Source organism: Gekko japonicus, unplaced genomic scaffold, assembly GCF_001447785.1.
Source record: "Gekko japonicus isolate JY-2015 unplaced genomic scaffold, Gekko_japonicus_V1.1 scaffold487, whole genome shotgun sequence".
Lineage (NCBI taxonomy): Eukaryota > Metazoa > Chordata > Lepidosauria > Squamata > Gekkonidae > Gekko > Gekko japonicus.
Window position 1 is genome coordinate 384725 of NW_015177021.1, and position 22058 is coordinate 406782.

The 22058-nt window shown below is 42.9% G+C and overlaps 1 protein-coding gene across 1 annotated transcript in view; it reads left to right on the plus strand.

The window, feature by feature from the left end:
• Positions 1–22058, plus strand: part of SLC24A2 (solute carrier family 24 (sodium/potassium/calcium exchanger), member 2) — a 115262-nt gene that overhangs the window by 88268 nt on the left and 4936 nt on the right. Inside the window, exons 6-9 of the mRNA XM_015427773.1 lie at positions 1058–1108; positions 7701–7796; positions 8536–8639; positions 20863–20991. Of these exons, the coding sequence (XP_015283259.1) occupies positions 1058–1108; positions 7701–7796; positions 8536–8639; positions 20863–20991 (380 nt within the window). The remainder of the gene's footprint in view (positions 1–1057; positions 1109–7700; positions 7797–8535; positions 8640–20862; positions 20992–22058) is intronic.

Sequence of the window (22058 nt, forward strand, 5' to 3'; positions counted from 1 at the left end):
TAGGGAAAAGTCAAATTTTTGATGAATTTGGCTTCATTTCTCATGAGTTTGTATTGCTTCTTATACTATGAGTAAAATTTGAGATCTTAAATCAGTAATAATTTACCCTCCCAGAAGCAGAAAGAAGAAGGCAACAACATCCACAATAAATCTGTAAATATTTGCATTTATACTATTTCAGTGCAACTTTGAACTCTAAAAAGAGCGGATGGACTTCTGAAGCCCAGATCTTGATGCTGGAGGCTTTAACCTGCAGAAGCTATATTGTCTAGTTCAGGAATGCGCAATGTATCACTTCGGAGTCCAAGAGACTATGCTAGCTTAATGCAACCAGCTTTATGAGAAAGCCATTTTGAGGACTGGGTGGATGCTGGGCCAATCCACCCACCCTGCCCCTTATATACTTGTAGAGTGACAGCACTTCTCTTTGATATGTCCATTGCTCCTACACCAATCATCTTTACTCTAGGTGAGAAAGTGGGGAGGGGAAATGGATTTGGCTTTGAAGCCACTGCTTGTTGTCTCCTGTGCTTTAATTTAGCTCTCACAGTTATGGCAGTTTGACACATTAAATTCTAAAGGGCCTGGGGGGAAGGGTGCAATAAAAGTAGGCCAGATTCAGTGGCTGAAATACAGCATTTCCAGTGATTACAGTAAAACCCAGAACCTACACAGTCCCTTACCAAGGCAGTAGTTCCTGGATTTAGAAGGAGGAGGAGGAGGAGAGATTGGATTGGATTTATACCCCACCCTTCACTACCCAAAGAAAATCTGTGGGACACTGAAGACAACCTGAGCAGCAGTCGTAAAGTCATCGTCTTACTGGCTGTTGTCCTATAAAGCAATACTTGTCTTCAGATTAACCTAGCTTGAAGATTCTACATGAACTATAAAAATCGATCTTGTGAAAAGTGTCTCATGGCTACCAGTTTGCCTACTCTGCAGAAACCTTAGATAATTGCTGTGAATTTTTTTAAGCAAGTGTGAAAAAAAAATGTAAATTATCTCATATGTCTTCTGGTTCCTTATCTTTGTGTCTTTTGCTATGATGTTGTAGAGCTTGGATCATATGGAAAGCTAATGTATTATGAAACAATGACTGAAGAAGGTAAGAAATATTTTAGAATTTTTGTGTCAGCATTTTTTTTTACTTTATAAAAAGTATCTTTTTTGTGGTTACCTTTTCCTTCTTTGGGGTTTTTTTCATTTCCTCTCTGCATGATTTCACTAACATATAATGTGACGTGTTACCATACTTTTACAACATTTTTATCAACTTGCATTTGCAATTTTGATTTTTATTGTCATACAGCAAATACATTTTTGCTTGCTCTGACACACATTTTGATTTTCCCCCTGCAAACATGTATACATGACTGCTGACGATTTCAGTCAGCTACCCACTAATTAGAATGTGCTTCCTTGAGGTAGGATAATAGTATGTGAACCACATATCTGTGAAAAGATCTGAAGCCAAGTTAATTTAAAATCCAAGTATTCTGACATAGGTGATAAGTTGTGGATTGAGTTAAAATGAATGACTTTTTCTCCAGCCAGTATTCCAAGGAACCCATGATGTATGGGGACGTTTGAGGTATTCTTCAATGAGAAAATCTGTAGTGGTGGACAATGCTCCCTCTAAACTGTGGAGTCTTGTGAGCAAAAATTCTACTTTGTGAGCCACTGACATTAAAGTTGTGAGCAAGCAATTTGGCTACTGCATAAACTAGTTTGCTCTGGAGCTAGGGTTCCCAAGTATTACCTCGATCTGGAGCGGGGGACTCCTATGTTGTTCCCGGAGCGCACGCAAGGTGCGCACGCGTCGCATCCACGTCACACAGAAGTGACGCGATCACGCAGGGCACGCTGGGGGCGGGGCCATGACCATCTGAGGGAAAACCATAGATGGTCATGGCCCCGCCCCCAGCATGCCCCACGTGATCACGTCACTTCCTGGTGACGTGCACGTCGGGGTGGAGCTCCCCCCGGGGCCCAATCCAGCGGTGGCGGGGAACGGGCCTCTGGGGCGGGGAAACCCCCGCCCCCCGGGGGGACTTGGCAAGCCTATCTGGAGCCATCCTTCCTGAGCTAAGGCAAAAATGTGTGAGCCGGAGGCTTAAAAACTGTGAGCTAGCTCACACTAACTCAGTTTAGAGGGAACACTGGTGGTGGACAAGCAGGGCCAGCTCCAGGGATTTGTGGGTCCTGGGTGACAGAGTATGAACACACATACCCTTCCTCTTTCATTCCATCCTCTGTTCCTCTAGCCACTCCTCTTCCTTACATCAGCCACTCCAGTTTGGCTTCACCCTTCCCCTTATCAACACATAATAGGGTTGCCAAGTCCGACTTACCTTGCTGGCGGGGGACTCTGGGGTGGCTCCTGGCGCATGCACGTCACAGGGATGTGACGTCATGATGCCGGGCACGCTGGGGGCGGGGCCATGACCATACAAGGGAAAACCATAGAGTTTTCCCTTGTATGGCCGTGGCCCCGCCCCCAGCATGCCCGGCGTCATAACGTCACTTCCCTGTGACGTGTACGCTGGGGCGGGGTTCCCCCTGGGGCCCAATTCCCCGGGGAACGGGCCTCTGGGGCGGGGGGATTTCCGCCCCCCGGGGGGACTTGGCAGCCCTACCACATAACCTGGGCTGAGGAGAACAGAGAACGAGGGCGGGAGGCATCCTCCTCCTCAGGGCCACTTCCCCTCCAGCCTGTTCCATCTTCATTGAAGTTGCTGCTCTGCTGAAGACAGGGCAGAAGAAAGGAAACCACTGCTTCCTGCTAACGTCTCCCATCCTCCTTTTGCCTGCTGCTGCTTGGGGAATAAGCAAAGGAAAGCAGAGCCATTGCTAAAGAATGGTGGTACCAGTACAGGTGGAGGCAGCAGTGGCCCCGTAGCTAGTAGCCTGAATTAAGGAATCTCCTCAGAAAATTAATTTGGCTCCCTCTCTGGTTTGGTGGTAGTTGTGGGTTTTTTTCTGAAGAAAAGAGAATGCAGTACGTGAGGTGATTAATAGGGTGCTGTGCTGTTTAATTCTGTTGGCTTTCTGCTTTGTTTCCTACTTTTTAAAATTTGTAAACTTGTGGTATAAAAGCAGATTTGACAAATGCCTAGCAGTGTGCAACTTAGACTATGCCCACAGGGTCTTGTCCAGTGTGCTTGGATTCGGGAGCATATGGTCAGTGGATGTGCAAAAGGATTCCATAAAGGATAGCAGTTTGAAAACTATGCAAAAAGACAATAAAATGAATTGATAAAGGTATATGAGAAACTATAGTGATATTAGTAAAGGTAAAAGTTCCCTTGCTCAAAAGCCAGTCGAATCCGACTCTAGGGTTGCGGTGCTCATCTCCATTTCAAAGCCGAAGAGCTAGCACTGTCCGAAGACATTTCCGTGGTCATGTGGCCGGCATGACTAAACACCAAGGCGCACAGAACGCTGTTATCTTCCCACTGAAGTGGTACCTATTCATCTACTTGCAATTTCTTGCTTTCGAATATTACTTAAGTGTAAACATAGTTTGTGGTCAAGTATTTTTACACTTAAAATTACTATATTTTGTATACTGTATACATTGAATCTTAATGTTCAGGCTCCAAATTAGAGCTGCTGCCTTTTATAGTCAGTTGGGTTAGACAATCAACATGAAGGCTATTGCATGCTTACAAAGATAATAAATATGCAATGCCTTTTCTTCTTTAACAACTTTAATAAGGACATTTTTGTTTTGTATTTAATCCCAGTTTTGATTTTTATTCTTCTGCATTTTCCTAAGCCTCACATATGTTCTCGTACCTATCAACCAACTAATCAATCGATATTGGTATCTAAACCTCTGTCTCTCTGTGTATATCTAGAGGGAGAGGGAGAGAGAAAGAGAAAGAGCAAAAATTGTGCTTTACGGCTAAATGCGGCATTGTAGCGCTTTAATTTGCTGTATTGTGATGTTCAGTCTTGATAGAACTAAAACATTGTTTAGTCCATACCTTTATAGGTGTGGAAACTGAGCATTTGTGGAGAGGGAGGGGGGCTGGAGGGGGGCTGGTCACACACCTGCACAATTTAGAATATCTTTGCTAGAAGGCCACATGCAGGAAAAAGAGGGTGACACAGTAGGAATATATTTGAGTTTTAAAGTTCAGATATTCCATTTTCCTTAACTGTAGTCATGTTCCGATTCCAATTCCCAAGATGAAATGGCACCAGGAGGAGGACTCAGACCTGATTTGTTAAAAGCCACAATATCTAGTTTGAGACTTAGAATCAGCTTTCACTCTGTGTCTCTCTGTGCATGACTGTGCGCTGTGACTAGCTGCAGCATTTCTCTAAATCTTCAGTGCTTGACCCTACAGAGTAGTATAGAGGACTGCTTAAACATGGCAACCATTTGTCCAGGGATGGGCCTGACCCTGGATTCACCGCCGGCCTCTAGGGTTCCCAGGTCTCCCCTAGCAACCAGCAGGGGATAGGGGGGTAGAGTTGCCAGATCCGGGTTGGAAAACTACATGAGATTTGGGAGTGGAGCCTGGGGAGGACAGGGAACTCAGTGGGGTACAATGCCATCCAAAGCATCCATTTTTCCCCGGGGTAATTGATCTCTGTAGTCTGGAGATTAAGATGTAATTCCAGGGGATCCCAAGATCCCACCTGGAGGCTGGCATCCCTACTGGCCTCTGGAGCCATGCCTAAGGGAAGAGCTATCAACAGGGGCTGCCAACAGCAGCCATCCAAGTCACAACGCAGCTAGCAGGGGCTCTACAGGAGCCCCAGAGAACCAGACCAGCAGCAGAGGAGAAAGTGACAGGCATGGCAGCACTGACTCAGTAAGAGAAGGAGGCAACTAGTAGGGAGGAGAAAGAACCAGCCATAGGGGCAGGCACGGGAAGCAGGCCAGACCCAGCTGGTGGGAATTTCCACTCCAATCAGGGGCTGCCGGGACCTATCACAGGGAGGGCTGGGAGGAACCAGCTTACCCCCTGCTCTGACAGGCTAAGCTACTCGGAGGGCAGGATATTTCGGGAGGATGGAGAAGACGTGAGGCCAAACCCAGCCCATATATAGCTAACCCCACAGCAGGCCAGGGAGGAATTAGAGGCCCGTGCTCCTAGGTCTGGGGAGAACACAGGGAAGAGTGAGGAACAAAGTGGCACAAGCCCCTCCTCTTCCCATTCTGAGGCCCGAGACAGCCTACCCATTTTGTGGCAACTCAGCTGAAGGCCAGCAGGTGGAGCTGGAGAGGGAGGAGCCTCACGCCATTATAGATAGCAATTTGAGAAATCTTGTAAATAATAGTGTCCTCATCCTAGAAAACTTTTTTGAGCACTGTGTGAGTGACATCATGAATGAACGAGGGATGATGATCCTTCTGCCCACAGCTGACCTAAGGATGGACCTACATGTTATAAGGGAAACAGATGGCTGGATCCTTCCAGTCCTTTTCACCCAATTTCACCTCATTTTACTACAGCCCAATTAAGCTGGGTGGATCCAACCCTTAGTTCCCAAGCCCACCTTTCTGTTGTACTGCTGATGTAATTAGGTAGTTGTGAGTTGCGTATCCCCTCTTTGCATATGCTGCTCTAGATATTCTCTCGCATGGATTTTTTGTTCTTCTGCCAGGCTCTGAGATTGGAAACAGTTTGGCTGTGTGGAGAAAGAAATCTGTGGATAATACAATCTAAGCTCTGTGTTTTATGATGATTGGCCAGATCAGGAAACAGGGTTGCTTATGTAAGGTGTAGATAAATCCTCAGAAGAGGCAAGGGGGGGAAATGAACATTTTAGCCACTGAAGCATTTGTACATTGTATATTATCAAATAGTTCTTGTACAGAAAAAGGAATCTTAACTTTTGTTTCCCTGAAGAAGTGAGGGGAAGACCCAGAGAATCTTTGTGCCTAGCTGCTCTATTTAGAATTAATTTTTCCCCTCAAGAGTCTTTTAGTGCATCCATTTGCTGTCAGTAGATGGATGTGCTTAAAGGCTACCCTCGTTTTTTATTAATTTCTTTGAAATGTGAAATGTGCTTGTTGTACCTGACAACAATAATCTCCCTATAAACATTTTGTTTTTCATTTCTCTTACTTTGATTCCTTGCTATTCAATTCTGGCATAGGACTGTTTTGGCATTACCTGGCTGTTGTGAGCTAAAAAGTTGTCTGTGGCTGTTGCTTCCTTGGTACAAACAGTTGTTAGTACTACTGCAGTTACATCTGGTGAGGGAGGGGAAAACATCTGCCTTCCAGGCCAACTTTCCTGACAAGGCTCTTGCTGTACTCAGGCTGTATAAGTGCCTAAGTTTTTAACACATCTGAAAAATCACATGAAGGAATTAGATGGAATCCTATCCCATTCATGGCACAGCAGACGTAATTATGTGCTAGTACATTCTGGGGGCAGAAATAACAGCCTCAACAGCTGCAAGAAGCAACAATCTTACACCACCTTTAAGCCTAGCTAGGATCAGGTTATAAAATCTGCTTTGCTCTAACTTGAACAGTGGTCATGAAAAACCACTGTTATGTCTTTACAGTAGATTGGTTTGTTTTCAAATCCCCCCCCCCCCAATATCATACACAGAATTATGCTTCCAGTGCAAGGATGTGAATGTGGGATTTTAGTTATGAATTAAGCTGATGAAGATCAGGCTATTCTTCATTCATTGTTTCTTTCTTCATCTCTCTTCTTAGCACCAGATGCTTAAGTAGCCTCTTTTCTTTCTTGAAGTTTAAAATTTGTCTACCCTGTGAGCTGCCTGTTATTCATTATCTTGCCTTAAATACTTCTATTTTCAAGTTTTGCGGTATGTACCAAAGACATTGTTCTGTGTAAAACCTACTTGCAAGTGTTTTTTTTTAAAAAAACCCTGAAGCTTCCAAACTAATTGTAAAATAACAACAGCAATTCTTCTGGATGGGTGCATGTTCCAGCTTGCAACTGTGTTGGTGTCTGTCATATTCTTTGATGTCTTTTTTGTAATATGATTGTGTAAGTTTCATGCTTTCATACATGGGTGCTCCTGTTCCCATTGCGCAGTGAATATTAATCCCCAGCTACCTCAGCACTCCATAATCATTCCAGAAGACACTGATAAAATAGTCCGAGCCTCAATAAACTTGATTTTAAATTGGGGGGGGGGATAGTAAGATCTTGTCTTTCCTCAAAACACTGGGCTGCTTATTCTGCTCACTATACTTGATCTGTATCCCTGCCTCATTATCTCTACTAGTAACCATGTGCAATTATACATTTGTGTTTAGCGCACCATTGATCTCTTAGGCTGAAATCCTGTAAATAAGTTCCATTGTACTTAGTGAGTGGTATTCAGCTCTGAGTTAACATACATAGGATTCAGCTGCTACAAACCAATACAGCTGCCTCCATGGCCAGGGCCCTTAAGGCAAAAGTGGGGAACCACAACAGCTGTTCTATTTGTAAAAGTGTTGGTACTACTATTGGGAGGTTCTCACAGTTCGTCAGTCGAAACCTGATGTGTGCATGCGTCCTTCATGCAAAGTGCTTTTCGATAACACGCATATTTAGCTAGAAAATTAATTCTTTTTGTAAATCCTCTTGAGGTTGGAAGAATTCAGTAAGTCTGACTTTTCACTCTGTGTATTTAAAAGTTTAGGTAATAGGCAAGAAATCTATGACATCAAATAGCCATGCTTTAAGAAATGTGTTCTTTTCTTTCAGGAAAGTTCAGAGAAAGGGCATCAATTCTTCATAAGATGGCCAAAACGTGCCAGGTGGAGGATGATGAAAAAAAGAATGGAAGTGCTAATCATGTTGGTAGGTACATGGCCCTTTTTAGTATGTAAACTGCAAGATTTTAAAAAAAGATCATGGTGAAAAATGCTTGGAAATTGGCTCAATCCATGAAGAAGACTCAGGGGAGGGGACCCTGCCTGTTTCTGCTCCTTACAGGCAAGGCCATCCGCTCAGAACAAAATCTAAGGTACATGCAAAGTAAGAGACTGTTATCTCTGGGCAATTGTGTAAACCAGGTTTGAAGAATGCATCCGTAGCTTTATTGTGAAGTCGCTTCTTTTCTTGTTTGTGGCACCAAAACCTCAGGCTTCCTCACCAGGGAGATTCGGCTGTCTCCTGCTGTTGGTGTCTTCCACCTGTGGGTGAGGATTTTTTTGTTTTGTCTGTCTGGCATGCCCTCAATAATGGTTATTAGCTCTCCTCCCTGGTTTTGGTATTGTTTCTTTGTATATTTTCATTGAATTATTATATAATTTTAAATGTTTTTAATTGTTTAGATGTCTTATTGTTTTTATGCCTTGGGAGCCCTGGTCAGGGGCATAAAAATGTTTAGAATAATTTTTTTTAAAAATTCTGAAGATGTTATGAACATTCTAGATTCCAGCTGGTCTCATTCAAAGACTCATTTTCAGTATTTATATTTGAACTGTGTTCATGGGACATTGATTTGAAAAAAGAACCGATTCAGTATTTTTTCTCCAAGACTTACATATGCATGTGGTAAACAATAGTCTTTTTGTTTATGGATATTGTGTTTCAGGAAAACTTGAGCCGCCCAACAACACAACAGTTGAAGTTGAAGTGACACCTCCAAGTGATGCTGCGGAACCATTGCAAAATGGAAGCGCTTTTCCAGCAGATGAGGTTACTCTGTTATTTTCTTCTTTCTTCCTGCCCATTATTATTATTTGTTAAATTTCTACCCCATCCTCCCTACGAATGGGCTCAGGACTGCTCACAAACAAGGGCACCGTGTGCCAATACATAAAAACAGAATAAAAACAAACAATTTTACATGATAAAGTGCTCGATGCTATTTGTCTTCAATTAAAGCAAGATGGTGTCCTGAAAATGTTACACTGTCCCGGTTCAGCGGTACCGATCCACCGTACTGCTGTAGTTCGATCTTTATAGAGGGCCGTCCCCGTTGTTACCGGGGATTGTTAATGATGATGGTAGTGGCGGCTCCTAATCAAAAGCCTGGCGAAAGAGCTCCATCTTGCAGGCCCTACGGAACTGTGAGAGGTCCCGCAGGGCCCTGATCTCTTCTGGGAGCTCGTTCCACCAGGTAGGAGCTGCCACTGAAAAGGCCCTGGCCCTGGTTGCAGCAAGCCGGGCCTCCATGGGCCCTGGGATCACTAACTGATGTTATGCCCCCGACTGTAGTGCCCTTTGGGGTATGTGTGGGGAAAGGCGGTCCCTTAGGTATGTCAGACCCTGGCCATATAGGGCTTTAAAGGTCAAAACCAGCACTTTGAAGCGCACCCGGTATGCTATTGGCAGCCAGTGCAGCGCTTTCAGCACAAGCTGAATGTGCTCCCATCTAGGGAGGCCCATTAAAAGCCTGGCCGCAGCGTTCTACACTAACTGCATTAAAAGTATTTATGCTTCCTTCTGTGTAATATGGAAAGTGCCATAAAGAGGGATATTATGGAGGGATTATAATAAAATTATGAATGGTATGAGGATTCACACACCTTCTTCTCTCGCATTACTAGAGAACAAAGTTGGTTCAGAACAGACAAAAGAAAATATTCCTTTACGTTAAGAATTCCGAACCACAATATGTGACAGCTAGTAGTTCAAGGTTCTTTTTTTAAAAAGGTTCAGACATGTACATATTGTTCATCGGAAAGGTCTGTGTTCAGATGTAGCATAACGTCATCCAACAAAAGAAGGATGTTGCCTTCCTTTGTACTTCCTAAAGACCTAGCTGACCATTGTTGAAAAGCAGATAAAGGAACTATGTGGACTTTTGGTCTGGTCCTGTAGGGTTCATCTTATGTTCTATGGTAAAAAGATGCTCAGAATAGTAAGAATGGTGAGCAAAACGCTGAAAGGAAAGAGGATTAATCTTCTCTACTATGGAATCACAACATTAAAGGGGGGAAAACCCCTTCATTCAAGTCCTGTACTGGATTCAGGTGTTTTGTTGTTGTGGCTGGGAAAGAATATGAACAAGCAAGGGTTGAATTTTCCACATGCCTTCCGTATTAGTGTCTGTTAATGCCTAATGACAATGGAGGAAAATAGAAAAGAGTTCTGTTCAAGAGCATGCCTCAAGTGTGCACGTATGTGCTGCTGATACAGCTGAGCATGGGCTTACTTTTCTCACAACGTTACAACAAATTTTCACACAGAAGGAACTGACGTCTGGTGATGGCGGCGCGCTAGCAGACTCACCTCCCGGACCTCCCGGGGGTGAAGCTGTGCTCCAGCCGAAGGAGGGACCCGGTTGAAGGGACCCTTGCCATGGAGCTTATGAGAGGTGACCTCTTCAACGGCGGAATGCTGGAGAATTGAGGCGCTTCTCCATTCCAATGGTTCTCCGTGCTGTGAGACCGAATGGACTAAGCAATGCTAACCGGGGCAAGCGCAGGAGATCAAGCGTATGAAAGAGAAAGTAAACGAGGTCTGAGGACCGACTATGAACGTGAGTCGTTTAAGCATTGATTAAAGAGAAAAGAAAGCTCCCTACCCTAAACTGCGTAGCAGAGAAAAAGGCAAGGGGGGAGGGATGCCTCCCATGAGCATGAACTTTTGAGCGAATGAGGGGGGGAGCGGAAGAAAAAATGGTTAAAACTGTTCTTACCAAGGCGTGACTGAGCGGTTAAGTGCATATTCAGAGATTTTCAAAAAAACTTGCGCAAGTAAACAAATTGAGAAACATGGCGGGGAAGAGGATGGAAAAGGAGAAACTTTTGAAATTGAAAGTGACTGAGAGCCCAAAACCGAAAGGAACCAACGAGCTGGCAAAGACTTTGGCAGAATACATGCGCCCTCTAATGGACCAGCTGAATAACTTCAAGGAGCAGATGTCTAAAGTGAAGCGGTGGTGCAGGCGGTAAAACGCCTGCTTTAACAACCAAGAGCAGCCATTGCGGCTGTTCGAATACCACCATGGCCGGAGTGAGCTCCCGGCCTTCATCCCAGCTCCCGCCAACCCAGCGGGTCGAAAGCTAATTAACATCTAATGCAAGTAGACGAATGGGTACCTGCCCTTAGATGGGTAGGGGGCACCCACCTCTGACGGAAGAGGCATGGTGGCAGTGCGGATGGCAGGGCGGTGCAGAGGACGATGGATGGCAGCATGGCATTGGCGGCAGCGAGTGCTGGCAGAGCTGAGGCGGTACAGAGCAGAGCGATCCCTGGTGGCCGGAGGAAACATCGAGCGACATCGGGCGGCGACGGCAGAGTCCTGGAGGCGCACGACGAATGATGCAGGCAAGGGTGCGCCCGATGGATGAAGCCGGCCGGGAGCGTGCAGGAAGCCGTGCGCCTGTGTGGAGCTGCCGTGGTTGCGGGAGAGAGGAATGTGCGGAGAGGACCGCCGCGCCAGCAGCCAAGAAAGAACTGGATCGATCTAGACGGCGAGCCGTGCCGGGAAGCAAGAAGAAGCGTATATACCACCGAGGGTGCCGGTAGGCAGTCCCACCCCCAACTCTAGATGTGACCCAAGATAGGAAAATCAGTTCTTAGGACGACAAAAATGTGAACCGCCCAGAGACCCCTTCGGGGGTTAGGGCGGTATATCAAATCTAAGGTATAAATAAATAAATAAATAAACTATATCACTGCTCAGCAAACCCAGATAAACGAGACTTTGAAAATGATGAATCAAACAGCTGAGAAGGTGAAAGAAGTTGACACCACTGCCCAAAAGGTGAAGAAGAAAGTAAAGCAATTGGAAAGGAAGCAGCTCTCCACAGAAGACCAGCTGTTACAACTGCAAATGGAAAAGGCTAATATGATCCTTCGCTTCCAGGGCATGCCAGAGAATAAGGGAGAGAATCTAAAGGAAACGATGAGTGAACTATTGGCCCCAGTGACAGAGATGAAGGCAGAACAGTTGATAAGCGATATGGATGTGGCCTATAGGTCATATTCAGGATATATAAAGAAAAATAATCTGCCTGGAGAAATTGTTGTAAGATTCTCAAAGAGGCATGTGAGGGATGCAATCCTGAAAGCAGTATCTGGAGTACCCCTGAAAGTGGGGGAGAATGTCATCAGAGTACTTTGAAATAAGACAAAGGAGAAAGAAATACTAAGATCTTATTCTCTTTCTTCAGACAAATTCAATTGGTTACAGATGGATAACTCCAGAAGATGTCATCTTCAAAATTAAGGATAAAAAAGGAAAGATTGACTCTGTTCTGAAAGCTCTGGAATTTCTAAGAGGTCAGTTGGGAGGGCCAGAGGAGGAGGAAAAAGAAGAGGAGGACAGTAAGTCCAATGGCGAGCTGGACTCGGATTCTTCTGGAAAGGAGACTCTATCAGAGATAGGTGCGGCTGCTCCTAAAAGTCCTTATAAGCTGCGGAAGAGAAGAGGCAAGGAGAAGTGAAGGCTGAAGGACTCTGATATGCGCCTTTGAAAAACTGTTTGAAATGAGATACTTTGGGGTATTTCTAAATGACAGTTAAAGTTAAGAATTGAAAAAGTTATTATTACACTTGACTCAGTTTGTAAAGGGATAAGCGGGGTTAAGATTTGATGTTTGTTGAAGCTGACTAGAAGATCTCCTCTCTTGGGTTTTTAGGTATTAGTGGGTATCTTTACTTTGTCCCTAGATGTAGTCCCCTATCCCGTTTCTTTTGTAGTTTGTAGTCTTTATAAAAATACAATTAAAAAATCCCCTTCGGGGGCCCCCCCAAAAAAAATTTCACACAGAAGGAAGAAAATTGCTCAGCTTCTACCTATAATACAACTAGAATGATAAAAGAATTAGAATAATTTTTTTAAAAGGCATGTTAAAGGGTAAATGTTACTTGCCCTGACCCGGATAGCCCAGGCTAGCCTGATCTCATCAGATTTCTGAAGCAAAGTAGGGTCAGCCCTGGTTAGTATTTGGATGGGAGACCACGAAGGAATACCAGGGTTGTTATACTGAGGAAGGCAATGGCAAACCACTTCTGAATTTCTCTTGCCTTGAAAACCCTACAGAGTCGTCATAAATCAGCTGCGATTTGACAGGAAAAAATGTTACTTAGAAAGTTTAAAAAGGGGAAAACAAAGGTTGGATCCAACCATCTTTTCTGCGGGTAAAAAGGAGGAGGGATCCTCTTTGACCACCTAAAAAGGCTATGCTGAGAATCTTGGGACCTGCATATATAGTAGCCATATGAGACTAGGGCTGTGGTATGGATAGGCATTGGGTGAGATTGAATGCAAAAACTAAATCCAACTCCAAGACAAGACAAAAATCTATTAATGCCTTATTCCTAATCAAAAGGGCCTGAATTTAGAATAAAGCAATTAGAATAACTCTTTTTTGCAAGATGTGGACTGATAAGTTAGAAGTTTCGGCACTTTTAAAAGTCCCATTAATTTCAGCTGGGTGAAAAGATAAGCATCCGTTCAGCTTTCTCACTGAAATAATTGGATTTAAGAGTGCTTACCTTTGACTGGATTATGCTCTTTGTCTAACCAGGAAGGATTTTTTTTAAGCACAGGAAAACACACAAGGGTCTTGCATTGAACAAATTAATATGGAAGGCTGTCTTTCCTGTAGCTCATACCTCAGAAATTATTCAAGAAGCACAGGAACTCAAAGAAGCACAATTGCTTCTCATAGAATATTCTATGTGTAATCATTTTGTATTGAGTGTTTTGTTAGAAAAGCCTGCAGAGGAACAGTCACCATAGAAAGCAAAACACTGTAAAGTGTTTATTATTTCAAAGAACTGTAAGAAGAAAAGAAGTGATTCAGTGCAAGTCCATCTAACTAGACTACTTTTGCATAGCAATAGGAGTATATTCATTTGGCCCAATGATAATCTCAAAATGTAAACAAGTTATGACTGTTTTTATTGTAGCTTCTTACTGGTCTGATGATGGTGCATTTTGGTAACATTACATAATATTTACAGTGGCACGTAATTTTGTGGTCACTAGATATTGGCTGCTAACTGTTCTGTCTTTCCACCCAAATTGGAACCAATGCACAAACAGTAAGTCAGGAACCTAAAGAGGAACATGAGAACTTCCATTATGGTGGAAACTATGGAAAACCAGTGACAAGGCTAAATACTAAACACAGGGCTTTTTAAAATGGAAAATTTTGAACTGCACAGTGGTATGTGGTTGAAATTTGGGCACATAGTGTGTGCTGCTACAACACATGTGTACATTTTCATTGTATATGAGGGCATGCCTTGTGGCTTATTCACATTCTATTTAGAAGCCTATATAGATTGAGAAAAAATCTTCAGAACTGGAAATTTGAGGGTGCTAATGTAAAACCATCCTAAGTGCTAACACAAAAATGATAATAAATAAGAACAAGAGGGAAATCAGGTGCACTAGGGCAGGCCTTAGTTCACACCCTTCTTAGTATGAACACTACATCAGATCCTGACGGTTGCCTTCTCTGACAGAAAATAATCCTTCTACCACAAATTCCAATACCACAAACAGAAAAAGTACTAGTGCCTTAAGCATATGGAGAGCTAACATAATGCTACTTGTTTATGATTCAAATTTTTGAACTGCACAAATAATTTTTTCTGGAACTGTATATTTATGTCTGATGGCACATTTTAAAAAACCCTAATACGATTCACATCTGCACTGTGGGATGAATACAGCACATGGTTCTGACAAAGACAAAATTATTTTTATGGGTTTCTAGTACCTGTTCAGAAGTATAGCTGTTTTGTTTTAAAGAACTGCTGGAATAATCTTCATTTTGCTATAAAGGTTCTGGAAATCTTAAAAGTAATCTTGCTCTTTTGTGTTTCTCTTGGCAACCAATCATATTCCAAATGATGCATAGAGAAAACCTTATTATCCCCATCATGCATTAACATTCGCCATTCCCATGCTGAGGGATATGTGTGAATTCTGTTGTTTGTAGGGGTCCAGACCAGTACATGACATATGTAGTCAGGCCATCATACTTAGGGCATCACAGATTTTTGTAGCACACTGAAAACAAAGTGACACATAAGTCACTTCATACAAATTAAGTTGCTAGAAAACCGCTCTGTGGAGAGAAAACAAGTCTCCACACAGTGGGGGCGTGGAATTGGATCGGCCCAAGAAAACATGGAATGCTTACATTCTTTTCTTCCATGTTACACTTAGGAAACAACAACATTTTGTTTGCGTTTTATTTCCAGAGCATGGAAGTATACTGGGGGAGTGTACTTTATTTCCAGTCAGAGCATGGAAATACACTGGTGGAGAGAGGGTACTTAAATAGGAGTGCCTTGGATTTCAGTCAGATTCCAACTTCCTTTAATATTGGGACACATAAGGGAAACAGGATTTTCTGGCTCACAGCTTTTCCTAACACTAGAAACACAATCAGTGCATAGAGGACATGCTCCCCAATCACAGTCTTTTGTATTGAGAAATAATTCCATTGCATTTAGTGGAGCTTACTCCTAGTAAATGTGCACAGAATTAACATTCTTCATGTTGCGAAACTAGGACTAACATTCTGCATGTTGTGAAATTATTTTTAGTTGATTAATCATCTTCCTTTTAACCAGTTGATTGATCTTATCTGAGTTTAAATAACCATGGTTATAATAAAAAATTTTAAGGAAGTGCAAGTTTACTTGAATTTTTAATAAACAGAAGCTTCTGTTATATAATACTATATATTTATAGCTTGACACTGAATATGTTTGATACAATAGAAAGAAAAAGGACTATTGGGATGTTCTAATTAAATATGTTTTAAACTTACTTATAGAAAATCATCCAGGAACATATTATTTTGTTTTTAAAAATGTCTGTGGGTAAGCAATTAGGCAAGTTCAGTTGTAATTGTTCTAACCTATGACTGTTCTAAAAATAACATTCAATTTCACATGAACATCTCCCACTCAATTGTGATCCTTTTTACCGGTTTCTATGGAAACCTAATCAGAAAAATTTATATGTGCCTAACATGGCAAAGATAACTTAGCGAAAGAATAGGCATCTGGGATCTAATGAGGGAGCAACCTTGAGCACATACTGTTTTCTGTATAGTTACCAAACAGCTCATAAGAGCAATCATGGCTAAGTGAAATTACCTTGACATACCAAGTTGTCTGACTGACTGAATTCTTGTTGTTTTTAACTTAAAATGTTGTTGCTGTCATGATTTTAAAACTGTTTATAGATCTGTAATGGATATTGTGAGTTTAATTGTTATTGCGCTTACTGTATTATGATTCTCGTGTTTTTGGCATTTCGGTGTTATTTGCTAAGGCTTTGAGCCAATGCAATAAAGTTTACGTAGAGAAGAGTTGCCAGATATACCAAGTTCACTTCAGGAAAAGTTCCTGTGTGTTTTTATCTCCTGGAGTATGACCTTTATCACAAATAGCTAGCTATGAGTAGCTGGTCTTTCCCCCCGTCATGTGGTTCGTTGGGTATTCCATGGAACAGAAACAACCCATACATAAAAGATTTTGGGGGCTTTATAAGTAATTAACTGATGGGACCTAAAACTGAGTTGCATCCTAATCTAAGTGGACTGCATTAGCACATTTAACTTCTGTAGAAGAAGAAAGGGACAGGTATGGAGTGCCAGAACAATGGTGCACATGTCATCAGAACTTGGTCCACTGCTTTTTGACTTGTTCATTAATGATTTGGAGTTGGGAGTAAGCAGTGAAGTAGCTAAATTTGTGGATGATACGAAGTTGTTCAGGGTGGTGAAAACCAGTGAGGATTGTGAGGCATTCCAAAGGGATCTGTCAAGGATGGGCGAGTGGGCGTCAACATGGCAAATGAGGTTCAATGTGGCCAAGTGCAAGGTGATGCACATTGGAGCCAAAAGTCCTAAATATAAATACACATTGATGGGGTGTGAACTGGCAGAGAGAGATCAAGAGAGAGATCTTGGAGTTGTAGTAGATAACTCACTGAAAATGTCGAGACAGTGTGTGACTGCAATAAAGAAGGCAAATGCTATGCTGGGGATTATTAGGAAGGGTATTGAAAACAGATCAGCCAATATAATAATGCCCCTATATAAATCAATGGTGAGACCTCATTTGGAATACTGTGTGCAATTCTGGTCACCACACCTTAAAAAGGATATTATAGCTTTGGAAAAAGTGCAGAAAAGGGCAACTCAAATGATAAAAGGGTTGGAACACTTTCCCTATGAGGAAAGGTTAAAGCACTTAGGGCTCTTTAGCTTGGAGAAAAGACGACTGAGGGGTGACATGATCGAGGTTTATAAGATTATGCATGGGAAAGAGCAGGTAAAGAAAGAGGTACTTTTCTCCCTTTCTCACAATACAAGAACCCGTGGGCACTCCATGAAATTGCTGAGCGGTCGGGTTAGAACGGATAAAAGGAAGTACTTCTTCACCCAAAGAGTGATTAACACATGGAATTCACTGCCACAGGAAGTGGTGGCGGCTACAAGCATGGACAGCTTCAAAAGGGAATTAGATAAGCATATGGAGCAGAGGTCCATCTCTGGCCACTGTGTGACACAGAGTGTTGGACTGGATGGGCCTTTGGCCTGATCCAACATTGGCGTCTCTTATGTTCTTATGTCATGCTAAACCATGATTAATGCCAACACTTGAAAGAAGGGGGGATTATCTCTGGATAGGAGCGGGAGGAAGCCCATATTTGTGAAATTATGTACAGTAGTCAATCACCCAACCAGTTCCAGGGTTTCAGAAAGTGAACCTAGCAGCTGCCTCATTCTCATAATGGCTCCCTGAGGGTACTATATGGGAGAGGGAGGAGATTGCCACTTGGACTGGAGTGGAGTGGAAGGTATTTGTGCTTGTGCAATCCCTTCTGCAAGCAGAACTATACTAACTAGATATCTTTTTCTGTTTGTGCATCATTGGACCCAAACCAAAGTGATGCGGAAGGGTTTCTCTGAAAGTGGAAATTTTAAAATCTCTTATGTTGTATGGATCATGTGTTTACCATACATATACTGTCTAGAAGTGAGCACAGTGACAAGAAACAATTTTCAGTTACTTGTGAAGCTTCAGAAATGTGTGGAACTTTAAGGGACAGTGATTTAAAGTTCAAAGTGGATGTGGTGGTATTTGGTTTTTTCCCCAGGAGTTTGTTTTTTTAATTAGATATAAGGTCTTTCTGATATGACATTAGCTTGTAGGAATCAGAACTACCTTAGTCCCAGAGGTCATTTCGGGGGGGATCGCGGGGGATTGCAGTTCCCCCGGGTGAGGTACGGGGGCGGGGCACATGGCAAAGCCCCGCCCCCTGCTTCCGGCCGCCCCGCTTCCGGCCCTCATTCAGCCAGGAGGAGGCAGGAGAAGAGGGAGGGTAAGTTGCTTCCTCCCTGCCTCTCCCCACTGCTGCCTGCCTGGGGCCAGGGAGGGCCTTCGCGGGGCTTCCTTGCACTCCCGCCGGCCTTGCAGGTCCACCGCCGGGCCCCTCATGGGCAGTGTTCCCTCTAAGCTGAGTTAGTGTGAGCTAGCTTACAGTTTTTCAGCTTCCAGCTCACACATTTTTGTCTTAGCTCAGGAAGGATGGCTCCAGAGCAAACGAATTCATGCAGTAGCCAAATCGCTCGCTCACAACTTTAATGCCAGTAGCTCACAAAGTAGAATTTTTGCTCACACCACTCCACAGCTTAGAGGGAACATTACTCATGGGGCTCGGCAGTGGAGCTGCAAGGCCGCCACCGGCAGCCGGGACCGTTGGGGGTGGGGTGTGTGGCCTTATGAAACTTCTGGGTGATGTCAGGGGGTGTAACCTTATGACACACTTCCGGTGATGTCAGGGTGTGTGGCATATGCTAATGGGTTATGCTAATGAGTTCCCCTAGCTCTTTTTCTACGAAATGACCCCTGCTTAGTCCATATAAACTGGTTCCTAAAATATAGTGGGCTGAAGTTACCCACAGGTTGCTTTCTGCCTGTGGGAAGGAGTTACTTTTCCTGATTTCTTCCTCATATTGCAGGCCTTCACCCCACCATACGCTATTCCTGACAGTCCCCTGGCCCAGCAACAGTGAACTTCATTGTCTGCTGTAGGAGGGGGAGGCAAGAAAATTCTGTTTTGGTAGCAGAAATAAATTCTTCTAGCAAAAACAAAAACACCTTTGAATTCAATCTAATCTTTTTCTTAACAAGTAGCTGCATATAAGAACGCATAAAATAAGAAATGATGTGAGTAGAAATAGTTTGAACAAGAGAAAAAATGTGAGAATGTTTATCCATTAGCATGACAGAAGACTGAAAAATCTGATTTCCTTTTTAATAAAAGGTTATTGCACCCCTGGCTTCAGAAAACAAAACAGAAAAACTTGGCCATGTAATAGTGAATGGAGTCTGACATCAATAAAGTATGGCATCTGGAGGGAAGTCAGCAAAACTGAGACAAAGAGGGATTTTGTATTGCTGCAGTGAGACGAAATGTGATGGTTTTAAAAAGAGGTCTTTGAAATTGCTTGGACCTTTGTAGCCTTTAGTGTATTTATTTATTTCGGGCATTTATATACCTCCTCTCCACACACAAAAACTGCTCAAGGTGGCTTGAAGCAATAATACATCAGAATAAAAAAATGGTTAAAACAAAAAACCAATAGTAAAATCAGTTCACAGAGAAACAACACAGGGACACACAGCATGACAGGAAATATAAAATCAAATCAAATACCTTTAATGGCATACCAATAAAATACATGGTGTGATAAAACATAAGCAATAAGGCGTTACAGAGACAGCAAAATGCTGTAGATCATACCGAAAGCTTGAATCTATCTTTAACCACGTCAGCCAAAAACCTAGCAATTAGAGCTGTAATGTCCGGGCTTGTGTCATTTAATAGACATTATATTATTCATGACAAGAAATAGGGTTGCTGGGTCCCCTCGTCGCTCTGGTCGGGGGATTTGGGGTGCATTCTGGGATGTCCCTGATGCGATGATGTCATTGCTTCGGCAATGTTGGGGACAGTGCTCTGTTTTTTGGGCAAAACCCTATGGTAAAGTCAGCTTCAAACCATAGAGTTTTGCCCTCAAACCAGAGCATTGTTGTGTGATGCCCAGTGCGATGACATCACTTCTGGGTGATATCAAACCAGAGCATTGTTGTGTGATGCCCCAGTGTGATGACATCACTTCTGGGTGATATCATCACATCAGGGATGTTGTGCAATGATGTTGCTGTTTGGGGGAGGGGTTTACCCCTCCAACCAGCTGGCTGGCGGTGGGCAGAAGCCCCCAAAATTGGGAGGACCCCCACCGGGAACTGGGGACACTGGCAACCCTAACAGGAAAGCTCAAATTATTGTACTCAGGTGAGGCAAGGAAGATTAAATGCTACAGTCTATAAAATACTTAAGAAAATCTTACTGTGCTCTGCCAATGCAGAGTATTTAAGGGTTAGCGTAATGGTTTTCCAACAGTTCTGAAGAATGTGGAATTCTTGGGAAGCTTACCAGGGTTCCCCAAGAAATGGCAAGTCACCCTAACTCCTGATGTTCCCAGCAGTAAATTTCTACAAGAGGGTGCTTGTGGATTCCGCGGTGTTTGTCTGTTCCTCTGAGTTAATTGTAATGTTCAACAGACATACCTGTACCCTCCATGAAGAATGGGGCTTAGTGCAGTATTTTCTTCAGTGAGTGGGTGTGGCCAACTCTGAAGCCAGACAGAATTCCGTTCCTGTGCGTTCGTGCCCAATAATAGCCCTGAATACCATTATTTAGCACTGTTTCACATAGGTTTATGACATACTTTACAACTTACTTGATTTTCCTTTATGATAACCTTGTGAAAAGGCAAAGTATACAAAACTGAGACACCAAGATTACTACCTTTTTCTATTGCAAGATGCTAGAAATTTGTAAAACTTTCCCACAGGGTATTATTGTACCATTTTGCACCCAAATTAACATTACTGTATCTGGGTTTTTTTCTCTCAGGAAGCAGAAGAAAATGATGAGCCACTAAGCCTAGCCTGGCCGGATACCACACGTAAACGGTTCACTTACCTAGTGATTCTTCCTATTGTTTTGCCATTATGGATTACCCTGCCTGATGTCAGAAATCCTGTGAGTGATGAAACGTAGAGTGTGCCTGTTTTTAAGGATAAGATCAAACCCACATTTTCTCAAGATGTGTTAAGTTACAGGGTATCTATAAAATGAGCTCATGACTTCTCCTTCCTCAGCCCTCTGCTAGATAGCTTTTGTGGGGAAATGACCCAACAACAGTTCAGTGGTAAATGTCATTTGGTTTTGGCTGTTGGAGATCCTGCCCGGCAGACAATAGCTGTGAATATATTACCATTTACTTTTATAAATATTTAATGGCAACCTATAAAATGCAGTATTAATAGTTCTTTCATGACAGTCCTTCTCGTTGCTTCTTGAGATGTTTATTCTTGGTGCATATGCATAAGAAATTTTACTCCCAGCAATTTCCAGATGCCTGGTGGCTTGCATACCCCTGAGTCTCCTTGTCAATGGTTAGGCAAACTTTCAAAAATTAATGTTATATGTTTTCTACAATAAAGGCCTACAAGCATCCAAGTCCCTACTTGGAAGAAAATCCCTTTTAAAAAAATTCATTGGATCCAGACTAAGTTTCCCATTGGGCAGCAGAATTTCCTGGCTCTCCTCTTCACTGCAGCCCACTGATCTCCATGGAATAGTACTTCAAGGAAATAAGATACCCTAAGGAACAACATGAGGGTCATCTGCAGCAGGAAGTAGGAGTTGGTAGAAATTGCCAATTTAGTCATGATCCAACCCAATGAAATGTACTTGCTCCGACCAGTTTAATATTTCTGTAGATTGTACAAGGTCTCTCAGTGCCATATACATAGGGATGCCAATCCCCAAGTGTGTGTGTGTGTGGATCTTTATTTTTTTTTAAAAAAGAGGCATTGTAGGAAGCACTGTGGACACCACAGCGATTCAGAAACACAACAAACGGGTTAAAAACAGAAAAAAGCATTTCCCCCCAAAAGCAGCTCAACCACGCTTTGCTAACCCAACACAAGCGGGTTTCTATGAACAGGTAAATAAATTCCTCTAGCAACCAGTTACTAAAACGGGTCTGTTTGAAATGACAGAAAAAATCCGTTAGCAACCAGTTATTAAAATGGAATACAGAG